The 23424-nt window shown below is 41.9% G+C and overlaps 1 protein-coding gene across 2 annotated transcripts in view; it reads left to right on the forward strand.

Annotated features, from left to right (window-relative positions):
* Positions 1-23424, forward strand: part of afap1l1a (actin filament associated protein 1-like 1a) — a 181878-nt gene that overhangs the window by 63840 nt on the left and 94614 nt on the right. For both annotated transcript variants that reach the window (XM_069898821.1, XM_069898822.1), the window contains one exon: positions 20118-20246. In XM_069898821.1, coding sequence (XP_069754922.1) covers positions 20118-20246 — 129 coding nt within the window. The remainder of the gene's footprint in view (positions 1-20117; positions 20247-23424) is intronic.

Genomic DNA, 23424 nt, shown 5'->3' on the forward strand with positions numbered 1-23424 from the left:
TCATTACCTGGAATTATTTAAGTGTTATAATTTAATTGTGGGATTGGTCAAAGTACATTTTGTTCAAGGGGTTCTTTGCTGGTAAGTTCAGTTGTGCTTGACATTTAGTTAACCAGGATGTAAGCAGTGGAGGTTGGACGAGATCCTGATGAAAAGACCAGGAGGCTTTTGAGAGAGGGATTGCGTCATTGGGTTAATAGGAATTTCAACGAGAACAGGTGAGATGTTTGTGCAAGCTAGAGAAACTCAGCAGGTCACACAGCATCTATAGGTATTAAAGGGTAACCAATGTTTCAGGCTACAGCCTTTTCTTACAGTACGAGCAAGGCAGGTGCTTGAAAGAAAAGGTAGAGAAGCAGAGGAGAGGTGTAAGGACAGGGTAGGGAGAGAAGCACAGATAAGAATGCAAGCTTGACATATACTCACATGTCCATGAAAATGGACATTCTGCAATTAAAGAGCAAAGTTCCGATATATTGTTACATACAACCCTTAGATTTTTTTTTTAAACTGTGTCCTATGGTCTTGTGTCCTATGGTCTTAAGCAGAATTTCTACTTAATGGTAGTTCAAAAACAAACTGTCCACAAGAAAAGATACGAATACAAAAGAGAGAAATGTAAGCATAGAAGTAGAAACAAACTGACTGCAGTACAGAAAATAAATATTCAATGATAAATAATAATATGCAAAGTAAAAGCCTTTGAATGAGTCTTTGATTTTGTTGTTTGAGAGTCTGAAGTTGGAAGGGTAGCAACTGTTCCTGAACCTGGTGGTATGAGTTTCCTGATTACGCCAGCGAAAATAGAATGTGCCCTGGGTGGTTGCTGCTGCTCTCCTTCGGCAGCGCTCCATGTAGATTTTCTTGATGGTGGGGAGAGTTTTGCCTCTGATGTACTAAGGCTACCATTTGCAGGGCTTTCTGCTCAGTTATTGGTGCCCCCATACCAGGCCATGATGCAGCCGGTCAGCACATTTCCCACTATACATCTGTAGGAGCTTGCAAAGGTTACCAAACCTCAGCAAACTTCTGGAAAAAATAGAGACACTTGACATGCTTTGTGCAGGATGACATTCGATTATTGTGATCAGAATATATCCAAATAAATCCTGCTCTGAAAGTATATCAACAGTGCAACTTAAATAAAACTTGCAAACTGCAAAACGAGCAACAAATTGTGAGGATACATTGGGGATAAAAGGATGAATGTGATTTGCATGTTTTGATGAAAAATTATTCTGATAAATTAGCAATGTGTAGTTCAAATATCTAAAACACTAAATCAATGCAAAAACAAATTTCTAACCTTTCTGTAGTCCTGCCTTTTTTGCATCCTCTAGTGAGCCTGATTGTTTTCATCCAAAGTTTATACATGTCCTTCCCAATAAGAGTCACTGGTTAGCAGTCAGGATAGGAAACCCTGGATGATTTTTTTTTTCCTGTGACCAATGCCATGGAGGGTCATTGAAATAACTCATATGCAGCTCCAACTTGAAGCAGCTGGCTTAGCACAGAGCTCTGATGTGTCTGTCCATGGCCTCGTGTACTGTCGAACCAAGACCACCTGTAAATTGGAGGAGCAACACCTAATTTTGCATCTGGATACTCTCCAACTGGACGGCATTAACATCGGCTTTTTTCAGTTTCTGCTGGTTCACTCCCAGGTCTCCCTCTCTTCCCCATTCCTTTGTTTTTCCTTCAGTTCCTTCTGCATTCACAGAGCTATTTCCACCCCCCCCCCCCCTAGTTTGCTGGTGTGCCCTCCCTCCCTTATCCACCTATTAGGGTGGCACAGTTGGCGTAGCAGTTAGCACAATGCTTCTACAGGACCAGCAATCGGGACCAGGGTTCGAATCTCACGGAGTTTGTATGGTCTCCCCATGTCTGTGTGGGTCTTCCCTGGGTCTCTGGTTTCCTCTCACCATTCGAAATGTACCGGGGATTTAGGTTAGTGGGTGTAAATTGGGTGGCATGGATGCGTGGGTCAAAATGGCCTATTACCGTGATGTAAATTTTTTTTTTAAATTGCCTCCTGCCTATGGGACTGTGCTCCTGCCTGCTTTTAAACCCCCCCCCCCCCCCACCTCACCATTTTGTTTTGGCCTTGATCAAGGGGTCTAGTATGAAACATTGGTTATGTATCTTTATCCTTGTGAGACAAAGTACACTGCTGAGTTTCTCCAGCATTGTGCTTTTACTTTAATCACGGTGTTTCACTTGTTAAAAATATTTTGGTTGGAAGTCAGAAGTGAGAGTTAGTGACCTCAAATTTCTGAATTGGTGAGGTTGATAGTGGAGAAGGAGTGGCAAAATTTCAGATGCCTGGAACTTTTTTGTTCATGTGCATGGTTTAAGTGGATTCCCCTCCCAAATCTTATAGCATTGGGGTACTACCCAGTAGTAAATGAATTAAATGGCTGTGGGGGCCTAAGGTACAGGAGAGGGGTTGTTGGGTGGCAGAAATAGTTGGGAACAGTCAGTCATGAACCTGGTTGGGTCTTGTGGAGAGATTAGGAAATGGGGAGGAGAGGCATTGGATTTTGACAGGAAGCAGTCAACATGAAGTTGGATGCCTTTTAGCAGAATTTATTGTTTTATTTCAGAGAATATCATGTTTCCAGTCAGTGCTAAGCCAGCTGATCTTAGTTGGAGCAACAAATCAGTTATTTCACAGCCCTAGGCATAGGAGGGGCCAACACATTTTGTTCATTGAAAACAAATTTTAATCCCATTTGAATTGTTTGAGATATTTTTAAAAATTGGATGCACAAATAAAATACAGCACAAGGGTGTGTTGAATTTTTTTTTTCTCTCTGTTGTGGATGGATGTTATTTTCACAGTACTCTTAATTGATATCAACACTGATATCCTGTTCATTTTATTGGAAATAAGACAGGTGTTGTTTACTGTTCCATCACAAGCAGGGTGGGTAGTGTCATACCTGAGTCCTTTAAGAAGTCAGGCATTTTGATGGAAAAACTGGAGAATCTCATTTTCAAATACTTTAGAAATGTGTCCTTTATGAAGTGTATATTAGATGGTAGGAATCTTATGGGATCATATTATGGATAGCAATCAGATACAATGGTGCCAGTGTAGGAGAGTAATCCTTTTGATTAGCTGAAATTGTGGTAACAATCATAAAAGAGAGTGGCATTGACCCAGTGAAATGGAGCAGGTTACTGGTAGAATGTTTGTGGCAGGGCACATCCCAGAGGGAGGGTTCAGGGAGGGCTGCTTGAACACCAACAGCAGAAATCCTTAAACCAAGTGGGAGTTTTGATTGCTATAGCTGCACTCAGGCTGAAGAGGAAAATCTAACAAATTGGATAGAAAACATTTGTTGGAACTACTTGGAGATTTGGTGAAGTATGTGGTCTGATCCATATAAAGCAGCTGAAAATGGTAAGTTCTAACTTGTATTATTGCAAATTCATTCAACTCACCAACGACTTTCAATTTTATTTTCTTTTTGCAATTGGATAACTATTTAAAAAGCAAAATTGAGATAGAAAAATTATTTTGCTTAAATCTAGAGTGTGTCAGAATTTATCTGCATTGCGCTTTGTATACATGGATGTGATGAAGTTTGTAAAACAGTAAAATAATGGTTATCCATACCACTGCACTATATTTATACAGTAAACCTCCAAGTCTCAAAGTTTTGGAATTCATCAGTGGGATTAACTAATTCATGCAATGGTTTGAATATAATGAGGATAGCTGCTGCACTTATTAAATGTTTATGCAGGCTGAAGTGAATGCTTAATTCAAAATTACAGTTATCACGAATATGGCTTGAATCTGTTCAGTGATCTAATGCAGCAATGAAGAGGATTAAAACACCAGAAGGGAAGTTATTCCATCTTGCTTCAAAGTTCAGTTTAGTCTTGAAGCTGGATTTATATTCTGAGAGTTCAGGGGTTTCTGCTGTATTTTGCGGCTGGCAACTGGGCACATGTCAAGTGTGGCTTTAAAATCTGAAGAATTTTACATATAAGTAACTTGTGCAAACACGGCCCACCACAATATCCTCATCAGTTACAGCTGGTGGTTGGTCCTGCTCTCTTTCCATCGGGAAAACCTTGCCACCATTTGGAGAGCCTTGCACGTGTGCTTCTTGCAACGGCATTTGCTCGGAGCCACTCCTCAAATTACAGACTGATCTTCAGGTACAGCAGAAAACAAAATAATTTTCTTGGCCTTCATTTAAACACTTCTACTGGTGTATCCTCATTGATCTCCGACTGGTATTTGTAGTTGCTATGACTGTATTTTTTAATGATCTTAGTATAGGTTACATTAAAAATTGAAAGTTCTGCTTAGTTGCAGATTCTTAAGGTTATTGATAATTCTGAAATTTTCTTTGAGCCCGATTAAAAACGTTTATTTTATATTTGCCCATGCTCCTAATGGAAGCCACGGTGATTCTGAGCTCAATTGGCATCTGTAAGTGTGAGACTATTTCAGGTTTTATACCCTATACTCCTCGTGCCAAAGAAAGTAATTCTCAATCTCATTTGGAAAATGGTGCCAAAATAACTTTAGTGAGAAAGAAAGAAACAAAATTCTTGCATTTATATGGGCAAACCAAAAATGTTTTACATCCAGACTAAATTTGTGTCAAAACACTACCAATATGTGGCTATTTTTTAAAGAGAACTGGCCTTGACAAATCATTCCATTAATCTGCAAATCTGAAGTCAACAAATATTTCAAAGAATTCTAAGGAAGACAACCCTTAGTTGATTAGTGAGGCCTCTGAAGAATAAGGACAATTCCACCTGCATTGAATTCGCCCATCGTTATTGAATGAAGATCTACCAGGAGCAATGCCTGAAGAGGGCGCACAAAATCAGTGAACCGGTGTGGACTCGAAAGGCCAACATGGCCTGTTTCCGCTCCGTATATGGTTATATGGTAGTGCTTTGCTTTTAAAGCTGAATCATCTCCATCAGTCAATAATTTCTGAATGTCAATGCCATTTAAAACTTATTGCAAATTAATACCAATCTTGTGCTTCTATCAAATGGAGCAGTCACCCTGGGTGAATAAATTAAACTGGAATTTTACTTGTGGCACTTGCAAAACTCAGTAATAAATCCAAAAAGCTATATTTTTTTAAATGAAAAAGCTCCAAAGCATTTCCTTTAATAATTAGTATGAGCAGATCTCTTTGCTTCACAGATTTCAGATTTATTATCAGAATACATAACATCACATACAGCCCTGAGATTCCTTTTACCTGTGGACACATCAGAATTACCACTTTTTGGCAGTACAAAAAAAAAATTGTGCACAGTGGAAACATCTAAACAAACAAAGAACTGTAAACAGATAATGAATATAAATAGTATGCCACAAGAGAAATCAGAAATCTGGTGGAAGTAGTTTTTCCCTGCATTGTTACTCCAGGTTGTCTGCAGTTACGACCTCCCCCGCCCCCCCCCCCCAAAAACATATGGACACCCTTAATTATTCAGTTCTAAACTCTGATGTACAGTCATGCATTCGTCCCTATGAACAGCAGAACAAATTTCCTGTTTCTTCACTTTAATTGTTAGTATAGGTCCTGTGTGCTTTTGATGCTGTTCTTTACTGTGAAGATAGAATTACCAGATTGAGTGTTTTTTTTAATGTTTTTCAAAAAAGTAACAAAATCTACTTATAGCCTCCGCATGTGGAAACTGCCTCTGCAGTATTAGAGGCTAAAACATGCCATCTTTGTGTTGTTGCTTTCATTTCTGCTCCAGCTAAAATTAAAACAAGTTAGTATTTCAAAACTTTATCTTCCTTGCTTTTGATTTTTCTGGCTTTCTTCCAGTCCTCTGTGCTCTCTTCAGTCCTATCCATTGACTTTGCAAGAACAAGGAGTTTCTGAAAATACAATTTATCTCCTGCTCTTAGCACTCCTCAAAATCTGAGGGATGATTACAGGGAGAAACGTGAAATCTCAGAGATACTGACATCTTACAGCACCTCCCTGCTAGATCACCCAATAACATTTGGAGGGGGGCATCATGTCACCAGTAACTTTCCACAGTTGCTGCTCTGTGGAATGCTGACGTTTCCCTTTCCACTTTGGCAGAAAAGGGAAATTGAAGATAGATGTTTTGATTATTATATTCCCATAATTAGGTGGGGAGAGAAGGATACAAGAGTCATGCAATCAACATGACTGTTCAGCCAAATGGGAAAATTAATGTGGTTCAAGTGACTGTGTCACTGTTACCAATCCTTCATCCTTTAAGTGGGGGTCTACCTGTTGTAGGAGGTTGTGTCTGAGCTCTTTGGCTGGGATGGATCCAATTAGGTCTCTGTAAAATGGAAACCTGGTTCTGATGAATGGTCTGCAATTGAAGGGGACTTTGGACAAGGAAAGTTGGAGATTGAGGGCAAGTGTGTGTGTGAGACTCATGGTAGAGATGTCAGACCCTGCTTTGTTGGATGGGCAGGAAAAGGAGAGAGATGGATCAGAGAGCTTCATGAATGGTTGTGGAGAAGATATTGGGTCCTGTGCTGTTTTTTGGTCAGAGTTTCGGATCCTGGGCTTCAGGAGATCATGACAGCAGGTTAAGGTAGTGTAATGCACGTTGAAAGAACCAAAGACTTGTTGATCCAAACCAAGGCTTTTATTAACTAAAAGACTGGAGCATATCAAAAGTAGGTCGACCATGCCAGAATGATCTGGTCTGGCTAGGAGCAATCCTTTAAGACATGCCTGTAGGTGTGGCTACACTTTCAGCCAATCACAGTCATCCTACACTACCATCGGTACATATACACATTGGTGATAGAATCTGTACTATCACAGGTAGGTCATGATCATGGTTGGGTACAAGGGGAGAGCTGAAAGGATTATGGTGGATAAAGGATTTGATTTAGAGTAAGCTTTGTTGTTCTTCACTATAAGACCACAGTGAGTCCAAAAATGTTTGTACCTTGGAAAAGTTTTCTGACAATATTCGTAAAGGAGCTGCGCATGGGGATAAACTTTGTCCCTAATAGCCCATGAAGCAAAATTCATGTCAAGGGCACAAGGCTTGCAACACATCATGAAGAAGACCATAAGTGGAAAGAGTTGTGATTATTTTTTCAGAAAGAAAATCCATTTTAAATCACGTCACCGCCCCCCCCCCCCCCCACCCCCACAACATGAAAAGCCACCATATGCAATTGAATTGTTAGGCAATAGGACTATGCTACTGAAGTATTTTCCATAGTATTTCTGAATAAAGAAGCATTTATAAATCTAAATGCAGAGAACTAGTCTTAAGCAATCCATGATCTCAAACTTTTCAGCTCTCTGGAAGCGGCAGGGCTCGGCAGAACCAGCTGCGTTGTCTTAACTTAAAGCAGCATATCTTTTAAATGTCAGCACTGATTGCTGAAAATCTCTGATAAGTCATGACAGCCAAGATAAAAGGCATTTGTTAACTTAAATTGCTTTAAATCCACTGTGACCTAATTCCTTCAACAGGTTTGAATTCCAGTGTTACAAGTAACCTATTACCCTGCTCCTATGAATCATCCAACACTGAGCCTTAGATTGACTTTTTGCTACTTTAAACTCATGAGCTCAGTTTGTACTCAAATAGTAGAAGCCGTAAAGTGGCCCGTTTACGGTTACAGCTTGTGGTTATAGTTCATTTCTAAATCAATAAAGCTGAAGCATGCTTTGACAGTGTTATAACCTTGGTTGTCAGCAGTTCAGAATCTATTGAGTACTTGTAGCAACCATCAATAAAAGCCTTCATATGAGCATATATTCAGAAACTAATGCAAAGCCTTGAAGCATTCTTCAAATATGCAAATAAAAATCTTGCACATTTTTAAGGAATATAAGTTGGAGTGGTCCATTTCACCCCTCAAGCCTACTTCAACATACATATATTCTACCTCTGGGCTGCTTTCCTGCAGTAAACCAATGTTCCCTTAATATCCAAAATTGTAGTAGTTTTTATCATGGGATATGCTTTGTCACTGTTGAGGACTAAATTCCAAAGATTTGGTTACTCTCTGGATGAAGAAATTTCTTTTAAATTCACCCCTGAATAGCCAACCCCTTATTTTGAGCCTCATCCAGGAGGAAAATCCGATCTCATCAGATGGGATAAATTCTTCCATCCCACATGTTATATAGTCTCGATAATGTGAACTATTTTGTAACTGCATAATAATACACCCTTCTCATTGTGGTAACTGTAGTGAACCACCGTGGGGGGGGGGGGGGGGTGGGGGTGGGGGGGGTGAAGGCGTCAGTAAGTAAAGTCTCTTTTGTTATTTGAATCATTTTGCATCTCTAAATTATTTAAGATGCCTCCCAAGTAACTCCAGAGAAATAACATGGTGGCAGTGGTATAGAGAACAAGAATAAAGTCATACAATTGATTGTAAGTCACTGAGATACGAAGGGGAAGAAGAGAAAAAACATTACTGGAAAAAAAATGGCTGGAACAACAACGGTTCACCCAGTGATGGACTGGGAGGCTGAAGACATTGTTGAATCGTTTTAAAAGTTTCAGCAGAAGTGCAATTTAGCATTCAAAAGCTGAACAACAGAGGAGAAGGTCAGTTATATACTTTTCTGGACAGGCGAGCAAGGCCTTGACTTATTTAATAGCTGGGAATTTAGAAGTGGAGAAAAATGATCCAGGGCAAATATTTGCAAAGTTTGCTTCTCACCTTGAACCCAGGTCTAATCATAGAATTAAATGCTATGAATTTCAAGATTTAATGCAAGAGTCTGATGAAACTTGATAACTTCCTCACTAGACTAAAAATTATTGCTGCAAAAAACAGATTTAAGGAAATAGAGGAAAGATTAGTTGATCATCTAATATGGGAGAGTGCCCATCCTGAAGGGCAAAAGTCTCTCATAAGGAAGGATAGCTTGAAGCTGGCCAAAGCTGTAGACCCAGCCAGAGCCTTCAAAGCCACAAGGATGTAAATTAAATCCGTATCTATGCAGACCCACCCACAGCAAAGAGAAGGAAGAGTTGATGGTATAAAGAACACAATCAGAAAAATGCAAGCCCCCAAGACCTGCAGCAATTGCAGCAGGCAACACCCCTTCGATGACTGAAACAAATGCCCTGCAGACAGTTCTGAATGTAGAGTCTGTGGTAAAGCAAATCATTGGGCAAAGATGTGCCAGTCTGGTATGAAGAAAACAGTAATAGTAAACAGTAACATGAAGAGGAAGATCTACCACATAAAAGGAAACAACAATGAGGACTCAAACACCCAGATACTGGACATAAAATCCATACACCTTCACAAGATGTCAGGTGAGATGAAAAAAGGAAGCGAATTGCACACAAGGACCCAAATACAGAGGACAATCCAGAACAAACCTACGATATTTAACCTGAAGGTGAAGCTGGATACTGGATCACAAAGCAACGTCCTCCCATTCAGACTCTACCGCCAGATATTCCCAGAGAACATAATAAGAGGGTATCCAAAAGATAGTGCATTGGTAACAGCAAATATCACATTAACGGCCTGTGGTGGACCCATGATCAAGCAACTAGGGAGAGCTAAGATCAATGGCTACCATAAGGAAAGGAACATCCTCTGTACTTTCTACATGGTAGATGCAGACGGACCAGCAATTCTAGGTCTGGATAGCTGCCGGGAGTTGCAATTGATTTCTGTCAATTATGAGATCAAGACTAAGAAAATATCCAAAAGGGTCATCAGAAACACACAACAAAAAGAGGGAATGATTCCACAGAAGTACCTGCCAGGCCATGGCACACAGTGGGAGCAGACTTGTTCACCATGAATCAAGAGTGATATTTAATAGTAGCCTGTTACTACTCTAAGTTTCCATTTGTCAAAAGGGTAAAAGACCTGAGAATGTCAACTATCACCTCAGAAATGAGAGCGCTCCTTGCTGAACAAGGAATACCCGAGCAAGTAATATGTGACAATGGAACACAGTTCATGTCACAAGAATTCAGAAATCTGACTGCAGAGTATGGTTTTGTTATCATTACATCATCCCCACACTACCCCAAAGGACATGGTTAATTGAAAGACAAGTGCAAACTGTGAAACACACACTAGTTAAGTGTTGCAATACAAAAGAAGACCCATACCTCGGTCTTCTAACATTGCGAGCAACACCTTTCAGGGCTGACCTGAAGTCCCCGGCAAAACCTGTAAATGGCAGGAGATATAAAACAACTCTGTCAAGCAAAATACACCCCCCCCCCCCCCACAGAAGACTAGGAGGAAAAGCAGAAGAAGATGGCTGACACGCAAGAAGAAGGACACCAACATTATAACAAACATTTTCAAACTTTGCCAGAACTCTTCAGAGGGCAGCATGTGCATATTCAAGAGTCAATGTTGAAAACATGGATCCCAGCAAAAGTCATCAGAGGAGCTGAGACACCAAGAACATACATTGTCGAGACAAACTCTGGCAATCAGCTGAAGAGGAACAGAATTCACATCCAGCCGACACAAAATTTGATGAAGCAGAAAGCTTCAATACCAGCAAAGCCTGCAACATCAATATCAAGTGAAGAGACCACAACCACTAATACTGAAACATCAACACAGCAGTTGTCAGGTAAAGTACAAGCTACATCACCTACATGTGTACCAGCAACACAGAGCCCAATGGTCACAGCCAAATCTACAAGATGGCAAAGCAGCATACTGCCACTAGTGCGATATCAATAAAAACTATTTAAAAATAGTCATGTAAATAAACTAGTGGACAAGTTCAGTTACTTAAGTTGCATTGGAAAGAAAGTGATAACACTAAATTTTTTTTGAGAAGGAGGGATGTTATATAGTCTGGATAATGTGAACTATTTTGTAACAGAGTAAGAATATATCCTTCTCACTATAGTAACTGTAGTGCACCACTGTGGGGTGTATGTATATATGTGCGTGTGTGTGAACAGTTTCCTCAGATGGTGAAAGGCATCAGTAAGCAAAGTCTCTTATTATTTGAATCTTGCATCTCTAAGTTATTTAAGAAGCCTCACAAGTAACTCAAGAGACATAACACCACAAATCAATTTAATTAACCATTTTGCAAATATATCCTGCATTATCCAGAAAGAACTGACCTGTGCACAATATTCTAGGTGTGGTCTTACAGGAACCTGTAAGAAACCTGACAGGCTTAGAATAACATGTCATCTTTTAACCATAAAAATAGCTTTCGTTCTGATTTTATGACCATTTTAATCCACAATATATTCCTGCCGCCCGGGGGGCCCGAGATCCTGTTGCTGCCATGCCGGAGGACCGAGGTCCTGTTGCTGCCGCCCGGGGGGGGCCCCGAGGTCCTGTCTGAGATAACAGCCGCATCGCGGGGAGAGACAGCCAGCCGAGACCAGGCCTGCCTGCACCGCTGCCCGAGCACCGAACACAGGCCGCCGTCGCCAGGCAAACCCCAGCAGCCCACACAACCCGACCATTGGCAGCCGAGCCCTGGGCCGGGAGCAGTCAATGAGAACTGTTTAATGTATTTGAAAGTTTAATACACACCTCAAAAACCAATAGTCTAAACACTAACAACTGTGAACTCCATTGCAGAGTTCTCTCCAATCTTAAAAAAATTTTCTATTAGAACTTTTCTTTCTGATCCTCAACCAATGCTGCATCCCCTTTACTCGGCCGCGGCAGGAGTAAACGCACGCAGGCCGATTCCAGGGCGCACCACTCCATAACTGTGGACAGCAGTCGTAGATCTCCAGAAATGGTTTGACCTAAAAGGGGAGGCAGGCCTCTTCAGCCCGATAAAGCAACCTGCAAAGGAGAAGGTCACTCCGATATAAAACCTACGACCCAAGGACCTCGCTGCCACGTCCCAGCTTGCTTGGCCACAGCACACGAACCATGGGTGTAAAGGGTGGGGACAGTACTGCGCACACTGCACTCCACCTAAAAGCTCCTTTGCGCAGGCCCAAGGACAGGTCCACGTCCTCTCCCTCAAAAGATGCACACAAACTCAAGCTAGCATGCTGGAACATCAGAACCATGCTAGACAAGGCTGACAGCCACCGACCTGAACGTCGGTCTGCCCTCATCGCACATGAAGTCCTCAGACTCGACATCGACATAGCCGCTCTCAGCGAAGTCCGCCTTGCAGATGTAGGCAGCCTCCAAGAACACAGCGCGGGCTACACACTCTACTGGTCTGGCAAGCCTCAGGCTGAACGACGCCTATCTGGTGTTGGCTTCATGGTCAAGAACTCCATTGCCTCCAAATTCGAAAACCTCCCGACAGGCCACTCTGACCGGATCATGTCCATGTGACTCCCCCTTCAAAACAAGCGACGCATCACCCTCATCAGTGTCTATGCTCCAACCCTTCAGGCGGAACCAGCAGAAAAGGACAAGTTCTACACTGATCTGCGCAACCTCATCTAATGCACCCCTACAGCTGACAAGGTTGTCATCCTTGGCGACTTCAACACTCATGTCGGCAAAGACTCAGAAACCTGGCCAGGAATCCTTGGCAAGCATGGTGCCGGCAAGTGCAATGACAACGGGCGCCTCCTGTTGGAACTCTGCGCAGAACACCGACTTGTCATTACTAACACACTTTTCCAGCAGAGAGACAGCCTGAAGACTACAGGAAAATGGAGTCTGGGGAAATATATTGGCCTGGATTGAAAATTGGTTGTCTGACAGGAGGCAGAGAGTCGGGATAAATGGGAGTTTTTCAGGTTGGCAGAGAGTGGTAAGTGGGGTGCCGCAGGGGTCAGTGTTAGGCCCACAACTGTTCATCATTTACATTGATGACTTGGAGAACGGACAAAATATGGTGTAGCCAAGTTTGCGGATGACACCAAATTGAGTGGAAGAGCAAATTGTAATGAGGATGTGGAGAGTCTGCAGAGGGATATAGTTAAGCTGGATGAGTGGGCAAAGGACTGGCAGATGGAGTACAATGTTAGTAAATGTGAGGTTATCCACTTTGGCAGGAAAAATAAAAGAGCTGAATATTATTTAAATGGTGAAAAACTACAGCATGCTGTTGTGCAGAGGGACTTGGGAGTGCTTGTGCATGAATCGCAAAAGGTTAGGTTGCAGGTGCAGCAGGTTATTAAGAAGGCAAATGGAATGTTGGCCTTCATCGCTAGAGGAATTGAATTCAGGAGTAGGGAGGTAATGTTGCAACTGTATAAGGTACTGGTGAGATCGCACCTGGAGTACTGTGTCCAGTTCTGGTCTCCATATTTGAGGAAGGATATACTGGCTTTGGAGACGGTCCAGAGGAGGCTTACTAGGTTGATCCCTGGGATGAAGGGGTTGACTTATGATGAAAGATTAAATCATCTAGGATTGTATTCGCTCGAGTTCAGAAGAATGAGAGGAGATCTTATAGAAAATATGTAGGATTATGAAGGGTATGGATAGGATAGATGTAGGAAGGTTTTTTGAGCTGGCCGGGGAAACTAAAATGAGAGGACACAGTCTCAAGATTCAGAGGAGTAGATTTAGGACAGAGATGAGGAAACATAGTTTTTCCCAGAGAGTAGTGAATGTTTGGAATTCTCTAACCAGGGAAGTGGTTGAGGCTGCCTCATTAAACATATTTAAAATTCAGTTAGATAAATTTCTACATGATAGAGGAATTAGGGGATATGGGGAGAAGGCAGGTAGGTGGAGTTAGGTCATAAATTAGATCAGCCATGATCGTATTGAATGGTGGAGCAGGCTCGATGGGCCATTTTTGGCCTACTCCTGTTCCTACTTCCTATGTTCCTATGTTCCTATGTACCTGGATGTATCCCCGATCCAAACACTGGCACCTCCTGGACTACATTCTGGTGCGAGGAAGAGACAAACGAGATGTGCTCCACACCAGGGTCATGCCCGGCGCGGAATGCCACACTGACCACCAACTTGTTCACTGCAAGCTCAATCTTCACTTCAAGCCAAAGTTCAAGAACAGTGGAGCCCCCAGAAAGAGGTTCAATGTTGGAAACTTGCAGTCAGACGTAGTGAGAGGAAACTTCCAGGCAAACCTCCAAGCAAAGCTCGAGGATGCAAACTGCCTCATGGACACGTCTCCTGAAACTCTATGGGATCAGCTGAAAATGGTCATACTGCAATCCACTGAAGAGGTACTGGGCTTCTCCTCCAGGAAAAACAAGGACTGGTTTGATGAAAACAACCAGGAAATCCAGGAGCTGTGGCAAAGAACCGATCTCCCCACCAGGCTCACATTGCAAAGCCATCCTGGCCAGAGAAAAAACGAGCGTTCCGTCTCGCATGCAGCCATCTTCAGCGCAAACTCCGGGAGATCCAAAATGAATGGTGGACTAGCCTCGCCAAACGAACCCAGCTTAGCGCCGACATTGGCGACTTCAGGGGTTTCCATGAGACACTAAAGGCTGTGTACGGCCCCTTACCCCAAGTCCAAAGCCCTCTGCGCAGCTCAGACGGCGAAGTTCTCCTCAGCGACAAGATCTCCATCCTCAATTGATGGTCAGAACACTTCCAATCCCTTTTCAGTGCCAACTGCTCAGTCCAAGAATCTGCCCTGCTCCAGCTCCCTCAACAACCGTTGAGTCTAGAGCTGGATGAGGTCCTTACACGAGAAGAGACATATAAGGCAATTGAACAACTGAAACGTGGCAAAGCAGCAGGTATGGATCCCCCCAGAGGTCTGGAAGGCTGACGGCAAAGCTCTGCATTCCAAACTGCATGAGTTTTTCATGGTCTGCTGGGACCAAGGAAAGCTGCCTCAGGTCCTTTGTGATGCCATCATCATCACCCTTTACAAACACAAAGGTGAGAAATCAGACTGCTCAAACTACAAGGGAATCACGCTGCTCTCCATTGCAGGCAAAATCATTGCTAGGATTCTCCTTAATAGAATAATACCTAGAGTCGCCAAAAATGTTCTCCCAGAATCACAGTGTGGCTTTCGTGCAAACAGAGGAACTACTGGCATGGTCTTTGCCCTCAGACAGATCCAAGAAAAGTGCAGAGAACAAAACAAAGGACTCTACATTACCTTTATTGACCTCACCAAAGCCTTTGACACCGTGAGCAGGAAAGGGCTTTGGCAAATACTAGAGCACCTCGGATGCCCCCCCAAGTTCCTCAACATGGTTATCCAACTGCACGAAAACCAACAAGGTCGGGTCAGATGCAGCAATGTGCTCTCCGAACCCTTCTCCATTGACAACGGCATGAAGCAAGGCTGCGTCCTCGCACCAACCCTCTTTACTATCTTCTTCAGCATGATGCTGAAACAAGCCATGAAAGACCTCAACAATGAAGACACTGTTTACATCCGGTACCGCACAGATGGCAGTCTCTTCAATCTGAGGCGCCTGCAAGCTCACACCAAGGCACAAGAACAACTTGTCTGTGAACAACTCTTTGCAGACGATGCCGCTTTAGTTGCCCATTCAGAGCCAGCTCTCCAGCGCATGACGTCCTCTTTTGCGGAAACTGCTAAAATGTTTGGCCTGGAAGTCAGCCTGAAGAAAACTGAGGTCCTCCATCAGCCAGCTCGCCACCATGACTACCAGCCCCCCCACATCTCCACTGGGCTCACAGAACTCAAAACGGTCAACCAGTTTACCTACCTCAGCTGCACCATTTCATCTGATGCAAGGATCGACAAAGAGATAGACAACAGACTCGCCAAGGCAATAGCGCCTTTGGAAGACTACACAAAAGAGTCTGGAAAAACAACCACCTGAAGAAACACACAAAGATCACCATGTACAGAGCCGCTGTCATACCCACGCTCTTGTTTGGCTCCGAATCATGGGTCCTCTACCGGCATCACCTATGGCTCCTAGAATGCTTCCATCAGCGCTGTCTCTGCTCCATCCTCAACATTCATTGGAATGACTTCATCACCAACATTGAAGTACTCGAGCTGGCAGAGTCCGCAAGCATCGAATCCATGCTGCTGAAGACCCAACTGCGCTGGGTGGGTCACGTCTCCAGAATGGAGGACCATCGCCTTCCCAAGATTGTGTTCTATGGTGAGCTCTCCACTGGCCACCAAGACAGAGGTGCACCAAAGAAGAGGTACAAGGACTGCTTAAAGAAATCTCTTGGTGCCTGCCACATTGACCACCGCCAGTGGGCTGATATCGCCTCTAACCGTGCATCTTGGCACCTCACAGTTCGGCGGACAGCAACCTCCTTTGAATAAGACCGCAGAGCCCACCTCACTGGCAAAAGACAAAGGAGGAAAAACCCAACACCCAACCCCAACCAACCAATTTTCCATTGCAACCGCTGCAACCGTGCCTGCCTGTCCCGCATCGGACTTGTCAGTCACCAACGAGCCTGCAGCAGACGTGGACATACCCCTCCATAAATCTTCATCCGCAAAGCCAAGCGAAAGAAGAAAGATATTCCTGGAACTTTTCAACTTCAAAATTATCTGGCTGCAGATTACAACCAAATAAAACATGAAAAATTATCACATATATACATAAAGATAGATATATAAAGATTCCATTTGATCCTGGAATTCATTAATTTTGTATAATAAGAATTTAAGAAATTGGATCAGGAGTAGGCTATCTAGCCTGTTTCACCATTCAACAAGGTCATGGCTGATATGGCTGTGGACTCAACTCCGCCTACCTGCTTTTTTTTCCCAGAATCCTTAATTCTCCTATTATGCGAAAATCTATTCAACTCTATCTTAAATGTACATAATGTTGCAGCCTATACTACCTCCTCGGGCAGGGAAATCCACTGATTCATGACTCTCTGGGAGAAGCAGTTTCTCCTTGTCTTTGTCCTAAATCCAATCCTGTGAATCTTGAGGTTATGTACTTTAATTCTGTCTCACCTACCAGTGGGAACAACTTTCTTGCCTCTATCTCATCCATCCCTTTTCATGATTTTCTTATGTTTCTTAAAGATCATCTCTCATTTTTCTTAATTCGAACAAGTATAATGCTGGGCAACTCTCTCTCTCTCTCTCTCTCTCTCTCTCTCTCTCTCTCTCTCTCTCTCTCTCTCTCACTCTCCTCTCTCTCTCTCTCTCTCTCTCTCTCTCTCTCTCACTCTCCTCTCTCTCTCTCTCTCTCTCTCTCTCTCTCTCTCTCTCTCTCTCTCAATCAATAATGCTGAAATAATAATAGTCAAAATATCCTTGAAGACCTCTAAATAAAGGGATTTTTAAAAGAACCAATGGTTGCAGTGAAAGTAAATTGAACTTTGTTTTCAGTATCCTGCACTGAAATCAGAGTAGCAGGTAAAAGATAATTGTTTCATTCAGCAAATACAAATTTTGGTGAAAATATGTTTGGGGCAAGTTAGTAAATCAGCTCCTGTTAAAATACTGAGTCTCTCTGAAATAAGTCTTCAGCTTTCATTGTTAATCACATGTGTGAGGAATATCCTGAGTGGTTTGAAGAGAGGAATTTTGGGTAAACAAAAGCTGGAGGGAGTTGACGGGTAAGGGTAAAACCCAGTGAGAGAAATGATCAATAAATATTTCTAGTTGACACTTTTTCTGGAGATTGTAAAGAGTTGTGTGCATATGTTTTAATTCAGTTGGTTGTCTACGGATTTTGTAGGTGGTTTGGAGTTCAATATGCTCTCTGTGTCATAAATCTTCCCAGTATTACAGCGTTATTTTAGTAGCCATCATTGACCAGAAACCAACAACTCAATGGACACTGAAATGAAACATTTGTGATAAAACTATCATTGTCCTTCTCAGTTTTATTTGTTTTTCTAATGTCAGTAGTCACAGGAATTTAAAATGTAAGCTTATTGTTTAAATCCTATATAAAGTCGCATTGAGTGAATGAGCTTGATTTTGACTTGGCTGTGTGTAATTTCGTGGATCTTGTGCTGTTCCAGTTCAAGGGAAGTTGTGGTTAGAAAGTATGCGAATGCTTTCTGTGGGAGCAGTGTTATTTATTGACAAAGAAAATATCCCCTGCTGATGGTTTGACTTATTTATCTTTGAGTTTGCTTTGGCCTCCGATCTAGCCATGAGGTATGATAAGCCCCCAAGAGGGAGGGGAAAAGGGTAGGGAAAGGGAAGGGGCACAGTGCTTGTGGGGGCTGAAGGTAGTGTGGATGGAAAAGCCTACGATATGAATGTCATGGAAATATTCCATAATTGGCCGAATCACAACATTTAGATAATTTCGGCAAGAGCTGCTTCAGACAAACAAAAAGGTGAAATACATTATTTAGGGCTGGCAACAAAAAAAAATAGTAAATGAACATTGGATTAAAATACGAAACAGTAAAACATTACCTGGTTTATTGTAATGAAGTCGGTGTTAGTACTAATGTTAAACAGTGGAGATTAAACATTAAATTATTCTATAAACAAAGGGATCAGATTAAAATAGTCCTGTCGCCTTAGTTCCTAAATGCAGAGGGACAATTAACAGCAATCAGAACGAGAGTCCATCCCTTAAGAAGGTGGCATGGGAATGCAAAATTCGACCTACACCTTTGGATGGAAATGATAAATGGATGATCTACCTCTGTCATCATTTCAAATCCCATAAGCACAAATAGCTGTCTTCATCCCATTCACGTCACTCAATGGGATCTCAAAAAGAATGAGCATATGCACAATACCTTGGCCACGGTGTAAAAGAATGAACAATGTACATGGTGAAATTATTTAGTATGTCCACAAAACTGGTATCTAAACAGCATTTTTTTTTAAAGCCAAGCCAAATGTAGAGCAAATGCAATGTTGCTGGGTGCTACCCTATCCTCAAACATCATCAAGGTAGTGGTGTGTTAATGCTGCTAACAAGCTGCATTTAAACCTCAACTATCTCCTAAGCAGGGTTCCACTGGATCACTTGGCTCCAGACATCAAAAGAGCTGAATTCCACAGGTGAGGTGAGAGTGACAATGGCCTTTTTGGCCACCCCCCAGTGGCACTTCTTTAACTCTGAGTCTGCCACCATGAAAGCCTCCGGGGACCACTGCTGTCAAGAAGTTTCAAGCTTAGCATCCTGCAGTGAATCGCTTTCCTTCAGAGCTCCCAAAAGCTTCACTACAATTTACAAGCCTCAAGTGAGGATTTTAGTGGACCATTTGCCATTTGTCTGAATTAACAAATACACTGAAAGTAGCACAACACGATGCACCTTAAACAGCTTTCACTCCCTCCCACGTCATCTTTAGGAAATGCACTACGGCCTCTTTGTAGATACTGGATCAAGAGTTCTGTGCTCAATAGCATTTTGGAAGTATTCACATTGGATCTGAAGTAATTTTTTTGCCATTCTTTCAAGGGAAATTAGAGTACAAGAACATGAGAAAATAAGAAGAGTAGGAATTGACTCAAATCTGCTCTATTGGTTGATAGGAGACGGCTGATGTGATCATTAGGCTCAACGTTACTTTTGCTGAGCCTGTAGTCCTCATGGATTCAAAGAAATGATCAAATTTTCATCTCTCTTTAATTCTTCCAAATTAGCTGGAAGTTCAGTTAAATTTGACATCTCAAAATTGGTGCGTGATTGCAAATAACACTCTGTTCATCTATAATAGTTACAAATCTCTCATTCAGAATTGGTGGTAGAAGGAATTAAGAATTGAAGAATTGTAATTGTTCCTTTGTTGAATGTGCTGTAATTTAAAAATACACCTTGTTCTTCTGTTGATTTCGTCTTAAACCTGTGTGAACTGGTGTCTCCTGACCACTTCATCTCTCTTCATTATTTCAGCTGCTCCTCCAGTTATCTGTTCCAGGAGTTTGGTTTTTTTTCTTTCCTCAAGATTCGAATCAATTGTCAACCTTGTTGTAGAGAGCTACAAGGCACCTTTCTGCATCTGAGAAACTTTGAAATGTTACTACACTTTTAAACTTTATTACCAACCCACCGACTTCCACAGCTATCTGTACCTCTTCCTACCCTGCCTTTGTAAGGACTCTACCTGTTCTCCCAACTGGTCTGCCTCACTGCATACATTCTGAGATGAACCCTTCCACTCCTGAACACTCCATGGAATCCCTCTGACTTCTCTTTATTTACTCTGCAGTACTTGTGTTTCTCAACTACCAAATGTTGTTGATTTAGTCTCTGATATATCACTTGCTATGCTTGCTCATACCATTTCCACAACAGGATATTTGCACAACTTGTTTCTTTAATTTCTCTAGTGGTGGAGCAGCTTATTCCAGAACTGAATCTCTTACTAAAGTTACTGGACCACGAATACCTGAGTGCCACCACCAGGGAGAAGACCGTGACGGTGAGCAGCATGCTGCAACGGCTGCAGCCAACCTCTGGTGAGTGATAGGCTCCTACTCCAATTCACTGAATTTGTAGTAGAACAGAGTCAAGTTGTAAGCCTGGTTTCCACTTACAAAACATTGAGTTTTATCCTTGTGGGTATTTAACCAGGTTTAGTCGATCACTCATCATCTTATTTCTTCCTTCAAGTGGTGAACGTGATGGAGTAGGGACATAACCTACAGCTCTCCACAGTTGGGATTCGTGCCTCTTCATTGCTAGTTAACTGACAGGTTCAAAGATTCCATTTGTTGTCACGAACAGAAAATATTTCCTTTTCTTTGTTCTGCAGAGGCACATAAAGAGGGACTACTACCCCAAAGCCACTACCTATTTTTAGACATTCAGCACAGTAACAGGCCATTTCGGCCCATGAGCCTGTGCCGCCCAATTTACCTACAATATCCGTTATGTTTCAAATGGTGGGAGGAAATCGGAGCTCCCGGGGAAAACCCATGCAGACACAGGGAGAACGCACAGCATGGGACTCAAGCCTGGGTTCCAATCGTTGGCGCTGTAACAGTGTGGCACTAATCACAATGTCTAACTCTGCTGCTCAGGACCAGAAAGAGAAGCAAATGAGAGTCATTCCAATATAAAGAGTGTCCATGGATCCCACTACCAATTTCTGCACCCCTGTAATATCTTCAGCCATGCAGCCTCCTGTCCGGTCCAGCAGGGAAATAGAGCTTGAAGCTCTCTATGTATGTTATTTTGCAATTAAAAAAATCTTGATCTGAATTTTCAAGCTCATTCAGATGCAAGATGTTTTTAAAAATGGTGAACTACCAATTCATTAAAGGTTGGAGCTGGATCCTGTGTGTGGAGAAGATATTCTGGTATAGCAAAAACCATTCTTCCTGCACATCTAGGTCCAACCTTTGCATCCTCAGGATGACTTTGAATCTGTGTTAGTCCCTTCACTAGATCATTCCTCATTTTATTAAAGCCCAACAAGTTGTATTCAATGTTACTGTAGAAATACAATATTGTTGCACTGTTTATTTTGGAACTATGCCATTTAAAATGGATATTTCCCAATGTGAAGTAGGGTGATAAATATTTTAAGGTAGTTCCACATAACTCCAGACATTCAACCAGGCACTTACCAGCTCAAGTCGTGCTAACAAGATGTGATTTCTCCATTGTGACCACACGGAACTTTTCTTTTGAAGAATTGTAATGGAAATTAGATCACCTACCCCAGGGAACAACCATGATTACTCTTGGGACAACTATGTGTTATAAGTGTTTCTCAGGGCTGAGTTCGCATTACTTTTGTCCACTGGGCTGACCCATTACTGTGCACTCCCACCCCATCACCAATTGTCCTTTGCACCAACATCCTGCCTTCCTGTCCTAAATGTGTGTTCATTGGTAAAGTCAGAACCATCACTCTCCACACCATCACCATAGACTCTAGTCCTCCTGTGGATGAACCATGTATCCCCAGGCCGAGAAACTTGAATAGATCTTCCAAATCTCAGTTGGATCTCTGACCACCAGCCTCCCTCCTCCCTCCATCTCAGAATTCAGCCTTTGATCCATATGCCTAGTTTACCTTTACTCTTCTTCTGTGCATGAAGAATTTATCATAATTACTTGGCATCTCTCCATCCCATTGTCGCTTACAATGGAAGACTCACAAATAAGATCATCAAAGGGGCTCTACAGTGATGTTCCCATTCCTTAAAATGTTCCTTCCATACATTTTCATGTGTTTCCCTTTTACCAAATGTGATACCATTTAAATATGAAAATCATAAAATTTTTAAATGTTAAAGTTAGAGAATGGCAATAGGCCCTTCTAGCCTACGAGCCACACTGCCCAAATTCACCTACGTGACTTATCAACTTTTCAACCCTGTATGTCTTTGGAATGTGGGGGTGGGGTGGGGGGGGGGGTGGAATGAAACCAGAGCACCCAGAAGAAACCCAAGCACATTTGTCCATCTTTATCATGCCAACTAGTTAACTCATTTTGTCATCCATCAAGATTTCTTGATGATAAGTTATGGTGATAAGGCCAGCAATTTCTCGTTGTCTCTGGCTGTGCCTGTTCCCACATGATAAAGCATAGCAATTAGCATTTTTCCTTTCATCATATGTAGATGTATAAAAAGAGCAATCAGTTGCTTCAGTTCTTTGATGTGATTAGAACACATTTTTTTCTGTCTAACAATTTCCAGGACCAGTGAGCCAAATTGTTACTGGCTTTGAAGTTTCACAGCCCAGCTGTGACTTGACAACATGCATGTTCCTTTAGGGCTATTGTCAAATATTGAAAGGGGGCTGCATTTAATTTGTCACTATTTCATCTTAGAAGTGTTTTCAAGGTACGTTTCATCACTCTGCAGGTTTTCAATAAACCCATTGGCACATAGAATTTAATAATGCCCAGCACCATGCAGATAACTATTCCATATGCCTCCAGTGCAGTTCCATGTTTTGTATTTTAACTTCTCAATTTGAATTAGGATTTCTAAAGGGCAATTTGAACTTTGTGGCATTACAGTAAAGTCTGTCACTTCATATATAATCAATTTGGGTGATAAATTCAATGCAGTATATGAAGCATAGAGGAACTTTAAGTGGGTTTTTTTCTTCTGACGAGTTGCTACTAAACACACTTAAAATAACAAATCATAGGCACAACATTGAATCTGAAATTGTGACAATTTCTGGGTTCCAAATCCTCATTGAGAGGAGATTTTAAAGTTATAGGGTTTCAAAAATTACAAGAAACAGATGTAACATTTTCCCTAATTCTATAAGACCAAATTATTGCAAACCTGAGCCTGTCACTGGCTTGGAACGAGCTTCTTTGGGGATTCTGTTGATGCTAACTTGATTGGAAGCAGGAAGAACATGAAAGACATATTAATTATTAAGGGGTTGCTATTCCATGAACAAGGGAAAAGTCATAAGTGGACTAAAATTAAAGGACCTTAAATCACTGTTAATACCTTGAATGTTTTTGTCCTTTTCTATCAAGGTGCCTATATGATTTTAATTATTTTCACCAGGAATTTGGGGCCGCTTTATGTGGCAGATGCTTCAATTACAAATTTCTATCTCACGAAGCAAAGCTACACAGAAAATTGTTGGAATTTGACTTAATGGTAAATAAACAATGCAATGGTGATAATTCATAAACAGTATGGCTTCAAGTTG

The sequence above is a fragment of the Narcine bancroftii genome, chromosome 9 (genome assembly GCF_036971445.1).
Source record: "Narcine bancroftii isolate sNarBan1 chromosome 9, sNarBan1.hap1, whole genome shotgun sequence".
Taxonomy (NCBI): domain Eukaryota; kingdom Metazoa; phylum Chordata; class Chondrichthyes; order Torpediniformes; family Narcinidae; genus Narcine; species Narcine bancroftii.